The sequence below is a fragment of the Oncorhynchus clarkii genome, chromosome 21 (genome assembly GCF_045791955.1).
Source record: "Oncorhynchus clarkii lewisi isolate Uvic-CL-2024 chromosome 21, UVic_Ocla_1.0, whole genome shotgun sequence".
Classification (NCBI taxonomy): domain Eukaryota; kingdom Metazoa; phylum Chordata; class Actinopteri; order Salmoniformes; family Salmonidae; genus Oncorhynchus; species Oncorhynchus clarkii.
In genome coordinates, this window is record NC_092167.1 from 5,917,784 (window position 1) to 5,930,070 (window position 12,287).

The following is a 12,287-nucleotide window of genomic DNA, read 5'->3' on the forward strand; positions in this document are numbered from 1 at the left end:
CAGCCCAGCACTAAAACACTTAATTCACCTAATCAACATCTGGTCTTGATGACTGTGAAAGTCAGTGTTAGTGCTGGGCTGAGACTGGAACAAAACCAATTGACGAAGGGGGGGGGTTGAGAAACGGTTGGAGGGTTTAGGGACTTACGTAAAGCTGGGTGCGTAGCCTCTCGTCCTCAGCGCTGACCTTCTCCCTCATGACAGCCTGCGTCAGGGTATTATGGGTCGTGGCTCTCTCCAGCTCCAGGATACGACCCACCTCATCCTTCACACTGGCCTGGGCCTCAGCCTCAGCAAAGGATGCAGCATGGACCTTCTCCTCCTCCAGCCTGACAGAGACAGACAGTTAACATTTACAACACTAGACAGACAAAGGACAGACGCACATAAGCATACGCAAGCAGACACGTACACACACACACACACACACACGATATACACACAAACATACACAGCTCAAGTTTATGAAAACTGAAAAGTAGTGTGTGTAATTTGTTAATTATAATTTTGCTGAGTTTGATAGTCACATTGTTTCTTGTAAGTGAATATCTCAGGAAGAGTTAAACGAGTTGTCAGGACTATAATAATTTGTATCACATTAAATAAGAGCTCAGGAAATGTCCTCTGTAGTGGCCACCCAGATGCCATAACTATGTTATTCACCTAAATGAAACATTAGTTCCATAAATGAGCCTTTTAGTCCATACGTGTCCTCCTATGACTTGGACGTTATGGTGAACACTCACTAGTCTTTCCCTCTCATTTTAGTAGATGTACTTTGCCGTAATGATCAGATCACACCATGCAACGAGGGATGTAGCCGACAGTCAGAGGGAAAATGGACAGTGTTGATAGGCAGGTGAACTGTCCAAAGGGGTTACAAGGTAAAAGTGGGAGGCGGGGATTAGGTTGTCTCCTGTCCTCCTTGCTTGGCAGAGATCTCAGAAAAGAAGGCAACTTCATAACATAAAATGTACTGTATATGCCATATCAAATAATCAATTGGACTTCCCGAATGTACTATTTTAGCTGTGACAGAACGTACATGTTTTCTTGTAGATTTGCGTTATTCCACAAAGTTCTATCAGTGAGTGGGAGGGGCTGTATAACCACGTGACGTAGCTCTACCTCACTCTCCCTGAGTGAAAGAGGTGAGCACTTTGACAGACAGTCCAATGAGTCAGAGGGGTTTAGGAACAGGCACATTTTGCCGTTATTCCCCTTTAAATCCACAAGCTGGTCTTGTGGTTCGCCAGCTGGCAGAAAGAGGGCGACATTGAAGACTTGAAAATGACAAAGGGTAAAAAGAAAGGTGTCAGAAGATGATCAATTGAAGTTTGAAAGCTATGACGCAGTAGGTTTTTCTAACCAAGTTTGGCTTTGCTTTGAAATGCCTCAAAGCCCTAAGTTTGGAGATTAATTTAGACGTGACACTTTCCTGCGAAAACCCCCCCGGACATATTTACATAGGAAGAGTGCAGTGTTATTTTGAGCTGGTAAACCTGCACACACTTCCCACCAGGCAGTTGGAACGATGCAACTTTTTGAAGCGTCACTAGGCATTAGATTCTTATAGTTGCCTGGCAACACGTTCATCGCTACACTGCGCTGGTGTGATTGGTGAAGGAAGGTCCCTGAACAGTGAGATCCAAACTGTTCCTCTGTTTAGAATCAAACACGCCAGCCTAATATACAGTGCATTCATAAAGTATTCAGACCCCTTGACTTTTTCCACATTTTGTTAGGTAACAGCCTTATTCTAAAATGTATTACATAGATTTTTCCCCTCATCAATCTACACACAATACCTCATAATGACAAAGTAAAACCTTTTTGGGGGACATTTATGCAAATGTATTAAAAAATAAATAATTTACACAAGTATTCAGACCCTTTAGTCAGTACTTCTTGAAGCACATTTGGCAGCAATTACAGCCTGAGTCTTCTTGGGTATGACGCTACAAGCTTGGGACATCTGTATTTGGGGAGTTTCTCCCATTCTTCTCTGCAGATCCTCTCAAGCTCTGTCAGGCTGGATGGGGAGTGTTGCTGCACAGATATTTTCAGGTCTCTCCAGAGATGTTCGATCGTGTTCAAGTCCGGGCTCTGGCTGGGCCACTCAAGAACATTCAGAGACTTGTCCTAAGGCCACTCCTGAGTTGTGTTGGCTGTGTGCTTAAGGTCATTGTCCGGTTGGAAGGTGAACCTTTGCCCAAGTCTAAGGTCCTGAGCGCTCTGGAGTGGGCTGTCATGTTCCTTTTACTAAGGAGGGGCTTCCGTCTGGCAACTCTACCATAAAGGCCTGATTGATGGAGTGCTGCAGAGATGGTTGTCTTTCTGGAAGGTTCTGCCATCTCCACAGAGGAACTCTGGAGCTCGGTCAGAGTGACCATTGGGTTGTTGGTCTCCTCCCTGACCAAGGCCCTTCTCCCCGATTGCTCAGTTTGGCCGGGCGGCCAGATCTAGGAAGAGTCTTGGTGGTTCCAAACTTCTTCCACTTACGAATGATGGAGGCCCCTGTGTTCTTGGTGACCTTCAATAATGCAGTAATGTACTGGTACCCTTCCCCAGATCTGTTCCTCGACACAATCCTGTCTCGGAGCTCTACGGACAATTCCTTTGACCTCATGGCATGGTCTTTGCTCTGACATGTACAGTCAACTGTGGGACCTTATATAGACAGGTGTGTGCCTTTCCAAATCAAGTTAATTTACCACAGACTCCAATCAAGTTGTAGAAACATCAAGGATGTTCAATGGAAACAGGATGCACCTGAGCTCAATTTCAAGTCTCATACCTTATAAATAAGGTATTTCTGTTTTAATACATTTGCAAAAAAATAATAATACGGTTTTCACTTTGTCATTATGGGGGATTGTGTGTAGATTGATTACATAATTTTTCCTCATCAATTTTAGAATAAGGCTGTAACAAAATGTGGAACAAAGGGTCTGAATACTTTCCGAAGGCACTGGAAGTGAAGTAAAGACACACTGAACCACTGAGGAGAAATGTGGGTGTAATTAGCCTACAATACTGACTGAGGAAATATATCAAATCAACTACGTTAACCTACGCTCTAAAATAGAACTTCAACTATTCTATGGCTGAAACAGTAACAGGAAGGCTAGAAATCACAGCTAGATGGGTGGTCCGATAGTGATCAACCATTAGCCCTGGCCAACAACAGAGCAACTCAGACAATAGACGAAAAGTCCACACCGTAACAATGAGAAGTAATGGGAGGGCCTTGCTGAGAAACAGCAGCAAAGCAAAACCTTTAAAACCCACGCACACACCCTTAACAAGTGCAAACCCAAGCAAAACGGCTATCGCAGGGCAAGGTGCTATCTATCCACCTCACCTCTATTGCTTTCTGATCATTATTGTCCGTCTAGGGATATTGGACACATTTTTCATTCGCTGTGGAAGACTGGCAAGAGAGAAAGTGTGTGTGTGTGTGTGTGTGTGTAAGGAAGGAATCATCTTCCTGGGAATAGGTGGATGCCTTCCCCCCTCCACATGTGGAGATAGAGAGACTATAATCTTTGGTTAAAGAACTGGGAGATTGGCTGTTTGGGGCTGGGTGTGTTTTTTGATGGCTCAGTGGTTTGATACTTGAAATAGGGCGAGGGTGTGTAAAAGAAGGTTATTGAGGGGTATCATCACTTTGGAGAGGACTGCATGTGCTCCTCAGCCACTCCAGAGAGGCACCCAAAACACAACACTCTGCTTTCAGCATGTTGAAAGTGACCTTGAACAAGAAGTACTTCACTTTTGGTGATATAGTAAAAAGTAGGAAAAATAAATTGCAGTCACAAATGTTATGGCGAGTCCTTAACGAGTCCTTAACGAGTCCTTAAAAAAACTATTGACAGATGTTCAGTCAGTCTGAAGGTTGAGGGCATGAACATACAGTAGGTGTTGAGGTTAAGGCCAGGCAAACAGTGATCATGTAAGGTCAACATGTACTAAGGTCACCACTATATGGTAAGGTCAATTAACCCACCCATATTAACCCACTTCTCTGGTTAAAGACACACACACACACACCTCTATCAAATAACATATGGGTCAACAAACTGTTGAATTCCAAAATACTGTACGTCAGATCTACTCAAAGACCCCTCCCCCTTAAAATCTCAAAGTCTCCCCGCTCGCAGAGTTGTAGATATAGATTCTGGCAGTCTTGTGTAACAGTGCTGAGGTGTGCCCAGGGCCCAAACCAAACGCCTCTGAACAAAGAGGTTTAAAGGCACCATGCAATTTTAATGTGGGAATAATGTTGTTGAATGCTGGGGATGAATCATTGATGGGTTAGCCCCCCCCACCCCAACTCCTAGGGGTAAAGGAGGCTATGGGGTGGGGTATAACCAGGTGATGGAGGGTAGAGGCTGGTATAACCAGGTGATGGAGGGTAGAGGCTGGTATAACCAGGTGATGGAGGGTGGAGGGTAGAGGCTGGTATAACCAGGTGATGGAGGGTGGAGGGTATAGGCTGGTATAACCAGGTGATGGAGGGGGGAGGGTAGAGGCTGGTATTACCAGGTGGTGGAGGGTAGAGGCTGGTATAACCAGGTGATGGAAGGTGGAGGGTAGAGGCTGGTATTACCAGGCGATGGAGGGTGGAGGGTAGAGGCTGGTATTACCAGGCGATGGAGGGTGGAGGGTAGAGGCTGGTATAACCAGGTGATGGAGGGTGGAGGGTAGAGTCTGGTATAACCAGGTGATGGAGGGGGAGGGTAGAGTCTGGTATAACCAGGTGATGGAGGGTAGAGTCTGGTATAACCAGGTGATGGAGGGTAGAGTCTGGTATAACCAGGTGATGGAGGGTAGAGTCTGGTATAACCAGGTGATGGAGGGTAGAGGCTGGTATAACCAGGTGATGGAGGGTAGAGGCTGGTATAACCAGGTGATGGAGGGTGGAGGGTAGAGGCTGGTATAACCAGGTGATGAGGGGGGAGGGTAGAGACTGGTATAACCAGGTGATGGAGGGTGGAGGCTGGTATAACCAGGTGATGGAAGGGGGAGGGTAGAGGCTGGTATAACCAGGTGATGGAGGGTGGCTCCAGATACCTTTCAGTCAGTCAGTGAAGTAGTACCACCTTTCTATAGGAGTGGAGCCCCTCTTACACCTGGCCAATGAGGACGCCTGGTGTGACCTGTACTGTACTAAAGCTAAGCTGCTTCTCTCACTATGCAGACAGGAAAAGCAAATGTGAATTCAAATTATACCTTTGTTTTCCGCTAAAGAAGCAAACACAAGGTACAAGCAGAAAATGCTATTAATGGACTGTGTTAGCGGGAGAGGGAAATCTTACCTCATTTGTATTGTTATTTACAGAAATGACAATTAACTTGAGGGGAAAACACACTCCCCAGAGAGAGGCAGACAACATGAGGAAATGTATCAGGTGTGAAATTATCTCCAGTGCTGGAGCCTGAGGGCATATAGGACCTGTGCTGCCTCATCCTAATGGTGAGCTGCTCTAGAGATTATGTGTAAGTAAAGAAATATATTTACTAGAGTGGACATACCCATTCAAAGTCAACATTCTGTGATGAGTGGATTCCATTTCTAGGGTGACAGAAGGGAGGGACGCACTCCATAAGTGCAACACATTTAATCACACAACCAGCCATGTGTCAAGTCATCCACATGTTGATAAGGCTACTAAGTTAATGGCGTGAATGCATCTCACCTCTGATAAAAGGGTAGTACTGAAAAGAAGGGAGAGAAAAGGCCTAGACAGCTGCTAGTGTGTGATACATCTTCACTTTCGTCTTGGCGTAATGTACCCAGCCGGTAAAACACTGGTATCCCTCTGGGACCGGTTCGTACATAAAACATCCTCCATTCAGACTGCAAAGGCATCCGTTTCCTCCTTAAGTAGTTTTAATAGCGTGCTGCTGGATTTTTTTTTTTTTGGGGGGGGGGGGGGGGGATATGCGTACTGTCTTCTTTAATAAAACAAAATGTTCAGATATATTCCGGAAGATGCACACTGCAGCAGTCTGTTGTTTACCCCTGGCTGAGCACAGGCACAACATCAGGAAGTAGCAGTAGCCACTCTAGCATGGTGGTGGAAAATTAGGTTTATTTTCCCGTTATTGTGGGAGGGAGGGAGCAAAGGAAATTAATAGAAGGAGGTGTGAGAGAGAGTGAGTGAGAGGTTCAGTTGGTAGAACATGGCGCTTGCAACGCCAGGGTTGTGGGTTCGATTCCCACAGCGAAACAGCATGAAAAATGTAGGCACTCACTGTTGTCAGTCGGATAAGAGCATAAGCTAAATGACTAAAATGTAAATGGAGAGAGAGAGGAGTAAGCGAACAAAACAGATATGACCTCAGTCATTAAGAGTGATCTAAAATAGAGAAAGAAGTCCAAATGTCAGGCTGGTTAAAGAGGAGAGACAGATGCTGGGAGAAGGTTAATGCTATTGCTGTATTATCAAGGAACAGTGGGAATATGAACCTCTGCCGTAGCAACACGCACCAATTACTAGCCAAACAAGGAGAGGGAGCCTAGCCAACAGGGTCATGGTAGAACAATTATTTGTATTTATTATGGATCCCCATTAGCTGTGCCAGCAGCTACTCTTCCTGGGGTCCAGCAAAATTAAGGCAGTTTACACTATTTGAAAACAATACATTCACAGATTTCACAACACACTGTGTGCCCTCAGCACCCTTCTTCACCACTACCACATATCTACAGTACAAAATGTGTACATAGTGCAGCAGGTAGCCTAGTGGTTAGAGCGCTGTGCCAGTAACCGAAAGGCTGCTGGATGGAATCCCAGAGCTGACCAGGTAAAAATCTGTCGTTCTGCCCCTGACAAGGCAGTTTACACACTGTTCCCCGGAAGGCCGTCATTGTAAATAGGAATTGGCTCTTAACTGACTTGCCTTGTTATCGTGCGTGTGTGTGTACACATGCATGTGTCTATGTTTGTGTTGCTTCACAGTCTCCGCTGTTCCATAAGGTGTGTTTTTATTTGAGGGGAAGTTCTGCTTTCTGAAGTTCCTCATGTGGCGTCTGTGATAGTGAAGTGTGTATGTACTAACACTAGAACCGCTGGGCCTCCTCTTCAAGCCAGTGAGTAGTCATTCTGACTGCAACATTCTAACTAATTAATACATTTCATATAGGCGATCACAAAAATGTTAATTTGGTTGTGTTTATGATGGTCTCAGGTACCATGAGAACAAAAGCATTTTCATTAGTTTATGTTGCTGTAGACTATATGTAAAACATGTCAATAATAAAACAAAAAATAATGAATCAAGTGTTCAATCAATTGTATTTTTGGAGGCTGTGTTACAACTATTAAACAGAAAGCATGTGTGCTGGATAGGGTTTCACATTTTGGGGAATAATCAGGAGGTGGAAACTTTCCGTGGGAATTAACGGGAATATATGCAAATTAATATTAATACCATTTAAAATGTAGATGTTTTTTTGCATTGTATATATTTACCATATCATATGGAGACAGAAACGTAAACCTTTAACCTCATCATAAGTAGACATAAAGCCCTTGCTTGGAAGTGTACTTCGTCAGACTGCCAAGAACCTTGCCCTCATCCAGGCCAAGGTGTCGAGACACGGTATTGATGACACCATAGGCCTTGTTGATCTCTGCACCAGACAGGATGCTCTTGCCAGCATACTTGGGGTCCAACATGTACACTGCGGGGTGTTTGGGCTTCAGGCAGAAGTCTTCACGCTTTTTGATGTATTTCAGAACAGCAGTTTCCTCTGCTCGGAGCAACAGTGAAGTAGGCAGGGCAGTATGGATTTCTTCTCTGACATCTGCAAGCAGAGTCTGAACATCAGACAGGATGGCATTGTCTCCCTCAATCAGTGCAATGGCTACTGCTATAGGTTTCAGGCTGTTTAACACACTCTCCCAAAATACATTGTGCAGGAAGATCCTCTTGATGGGGCTGTCCATGTCAGCAGACTGTGATATGGCTATTTCTTGGAGACACGCCTTCCCCTCCAGGAGACTGGCAAACATGATGACAACACCACCCCAACGGTTGTTGCTGGGCAGATCCAATGTGGTGCTCTTATTCTTCTCACTTTGCTTGGTGAGGTAGATTGCTGCTATAATTACCATTTCCTTGGCTCTCTTGTCGAGTGTATCCATTGTTTTCAGTGCCATGATGTCCTTGAGGAGCGGATTCAATGCATGAGCAGCACAGCCAATGGGTGTGATGTGAGGGTTGGACTCCTCCACTTTAGACCAAGCAGCCTTCATGTTCGCAGCATTGTCTGTCACCAGTGCAAATACCGACTGTGGTCCGAGGTCATTGATGACTGCCTTCAGCTCATCTACAATGTAGAGACCGGTGTGTCCATTGTCCCTTGTGTCTGTGCTCTTGTAGAATACTGGTTTGAGGGGTGGAGATGATGTAGTTCATTATTCCTTTCCCACGAACATTCGACCACCCATCAGAGATGATTGCAATACAGTCTGCTTTCTCTATGATTTACTTGAACTCTGTTGAACTCTGCACCCAGCAAATGAGTAGAAGCATGTCTGGTTGGAGGGGTGTATGCTGGGCGAAGAACATTCAGCAATCTCTTCCAATACACATTTCCTGTGAGAATCAGAGGTGAACCAGTTCCATACACAGCTCGAGCAAGACATTCATCAGCATTTCTCTGGCTACGTTCCTCCATTGAGTCAAAAAAACGTCTGATTCCAGGAGGACCATGAGCTGTTGCTGTCGATAAGGTGTCTGATTCCAGGAGGACCATGAGCTGTTGCTGTCGATAAGGTGTCTGATTCCAGGAGGACCATGAGCTGTTGTTATCGATAAGGTGTCTGATTCCAGGAGGACCACGAGCTGTTGCTATCAATAAGGTGTCTGATTCCAGGAGGACCACGAGCTGTTGCTATCAATAAGGTGTCTGATTCCAGGAGGACCACGAGCTGTTGCTATCAATAAGGTGTCCGATTCATCATTTTCACCTCGAATAGAAGTAGAGGGACTTTTGTCAGAGGTTGCTTGTTGTGAGCGCAGAGGGAACTTTATGCACTTGGCCAGATGATTCTGCATCTTTGTTGCATTCTTCACATATGATTTGGCACAGTACTTGCAAATGTACACAGCTTTTCCTTCTACATTAGCTGCAGTGAAACGTCTCCACACATCAGATAGTGCCCGTGGCATTGTCCTGTAAAGATTAGAAGGAAAAACATTTGTAAAAAAATAAATAATAATAATAATAATAATAATAATAATATAATTCCATGTACAGATAAATAGTTAAGCAGTTAGATTAAACAATACACCTAACCCTAAACCTAACCCCTAACTCTAATTCTAACCCTACCTGCCGTGGGCAGGTGGCCAAGAGGTTAGAGCATTGGGCCAGTTACTGAAAGGATGCTGGATCGAATCCCCGAGCTGACATGGTAAAAATATGTCGTTCTGCCCCTGAACAAGGCACTGTTCCTCGGCCGTCATTATAAATAAGAATTTGTTCTTAGTTGACTTGCCTAGTTAAATAAAATGTAAAATTAAAACAAACTCCTTTGTAAGAAATGTTTTTCAAATGAAACGTATGGAAACAGGTGAATAAAACACTCAGCAGGCTCAAGCAAGCTAAAACCCACCTGGTAGCAAAAACTAACTAGCAGAAACTGTTAGCAAGTTAGAAATTATTTAAACACACTTCGCTGTAGGCTACTATTTACTAGTTAACAAAAAATGATGTCATAAAATATATTCACCCCACCCAGTATTGTAATCAAAACTTACCAGAAAGCATGTAGTCCTTGGCTCAGACAGTGTAGTAGTGTGGGCTCAATAGCATCTCATTAGTGTGCAAGATCTTGAGAATCAGCTGCACATGTGATGGAAGAGTGCACTGTGCATGCAGAGGGTTTCAATTCCATTGAATTGGGAATAGTTTTACCAAAATATGCCACAAGACCTAGAATTGCCTTGTGTATCCCACAAAAAAAGGTTCACTGTTATAAGCTAACTTTTTTGATGAATTTAAGCAAAAAATTCCCCAAATTCCCAGGCTTAACTCCCCATGGAAAATTTTGGGAAAAATTCTAGAAATGTACCGGAAAGTTGCCGAACCTTTGCAACCCTAGTGCTGGAACACCCTAACAGATCATTTTTACAAGGGCAAAAGAAAAATACCCCAACTACCAAGATGCACAGTCAACAAGACCAACGGTCAAATGATGAAAACATCAGTAGCCACATTATAAAGCACAAATTCTGCACAAATTCGACAATTTGAACATCTTGGCCATGTTCTGTTATAATCTCCACCCGGCACAGCCTGAAGAGTACTGGCCACCCCACATAGCCTGGTTCCTCTCTAGGTTTCTTCCTAGGTTTTGGCCTTTCTAGGGAGTTTTTCCTAGCCACCGTGCTTCTACACCTGCATTGCTTGCTGTTTGGGGTTTTAGGCTGGGTTTTTGTACAATACTTTGAGATATTAGCTGATGTACGAAGAGCTATATAAATAAATTGGATTTGATATTACAATGAATAGAAGGGTCGATTTGACAGCAGTCAAAAACAGTAAATTATTGTCAGCTTGTGCTTACATGGTGTGCATCTTCACGTAACGGCATCAGTTGGAGCGTGTCCATGTCACAAAGAAGGAAAGCTGGTAAGTGTGTGTTGCTGAGATGTAGGGCCTGCTCTCTCAGTGATGACATTTTATGCTGCTAATCGGCCCGTAGCATTGTCACTAGCTTGTTCTATCATTTCCTCTCTCCTGTCTCACCGTTTCATTTGGTGGAGGCGCAGGCACCTGCTCAGCGCGTACCGTTACGGCTGAGGATCAGAATAATCAGCAGAGATGCCAGGATATGCATTTCTTCCCCACCATCCGAGTCGTTTTCATTCAGATCTCGTAGCAGAGCTAACGCAGCATGTACATCCCATTCGTCTTGGTCTTCTTGCCATTGTAAGTTATGGATGCTCACACTGTGTACTACAAGTAGACTGATAAAACTGCTTGGATTCAGTGGACTGATAGAGTACATACCATATAGAGATTATAATTAGAATAGATCAATACAATGGCCCGCCCTGTTCTTCATTCATAACGGGTGATGACCTAGGCCTAATGATGCATCCTCTTCCTCATCAACTCAACCTTTCTCCCTCATCATACTTCTCCTTCATTTATTTCATCTGTTGTTGTATCTGTGAAATTAGTGTGGGTATAGTTTAACCGGTTCAGTTTCGTGGAAATCAGCATGATTTTCAACGGACCACAGCACCTTCAATTCAACTGTCGTGAGGGGCAACGGATGACATTCCCTCCTAAAACTGATTAATATTAACATTCTAAGAATGACTGTGTGATAGACTTATTTAGGAAAAGTCAAGACGGAGGGGGTCAGGACGTTAAAAATGTAAATATTTCTATGAACATAAAATTCAACAGACATAAACTGAACAAGTTCCACAGACATGTGACTAACAGAAATTGAATAATGTGTCCTTGAACAAAGGGGGGGGTGAACATCAAAACTAACGGTCAGTATCTGGTGTGGCCACCAGCTGCATTAAGTACTGCAGTGCATCTCCTCCTCATGGACTGCACCAGATTTACCCGTTCTTGCTGTTAGATGTTACCCCACTCTTCCACCAAGGCACCTGCAAGTTCACAGACATTTATTTCTGGGGGGGGGGGGGGGGGACAGGTCCCAGACATGCTCAATGGGATTGATCTTATCTCTTCGCAGAACACTGACATTCCTTTCTTGCAGGAAATCCCACACAGAACGAGCAGTATGGCTGGTGGCATTGTCATGCTGGAGGCCATGTCAGGATGAATCTGCAGGAAGGGTACCACATGAGGGAGGAGGATGTCTTCCCAGTAACGCACAGCATTGAGATTTCCTGCAATGACAACAAGCTCAGTCCGATGATGCTGTGACACACCGCCCAAGACCATGACGGACCCTCCACCTCGATCCCCCTTCAGAGTACAGGCCTCGGTGTAACGTTCATTCCTTCGACGATAAACGCAAATCCAACCATCACCCCTGGTAAGACAAAACTGCGACTCATCAGTGAAGAGCACTTTTTGCCAGTCCTGTCTGGTCCAGCGACGGTGGGTTTGTGCCCATAGGCAACATTGTTGCCGGTGATGTCTGGTGAGGACCTGCCTTACAACAGGCCTACAAGCCCTCAATCCATCCTCTCTCAGCCTATTGCGGACAGTCTGAGCACTGATGGAGGGATTGTGCGTTCCTGGTGTAACTCGGGCAGTTGTTGTTGCCATCCTGTAC

General features: G+C 44.6%; 1 protein-coding gene across 7 annotated transcripts in view; it reads right to left on the reverse strand.

Annotated features, from left to right (window-relative positions):
- The window catches only part of LOC139378420 (MICOS complex subunit MIC19-like), a 120,280-nt gene that overhangs the window by 86,357 nt on the left and 21,636 nt on the right, over positions 1-12,287 (reverse strand). For all 7 annotated transcript variants that reach the window (XM_071120581.1, XM_071120577.1, XM_071120576.1 and 4 more), the window contains exon 5: positions 149-329. In XM_071120581.1, the coding sequence (XP_070976682.1) occupies positions 149-329 (181 nt within the window). The remainder of the gene's footprint in view (positions 1-148; positions 330-12,287) is intronic.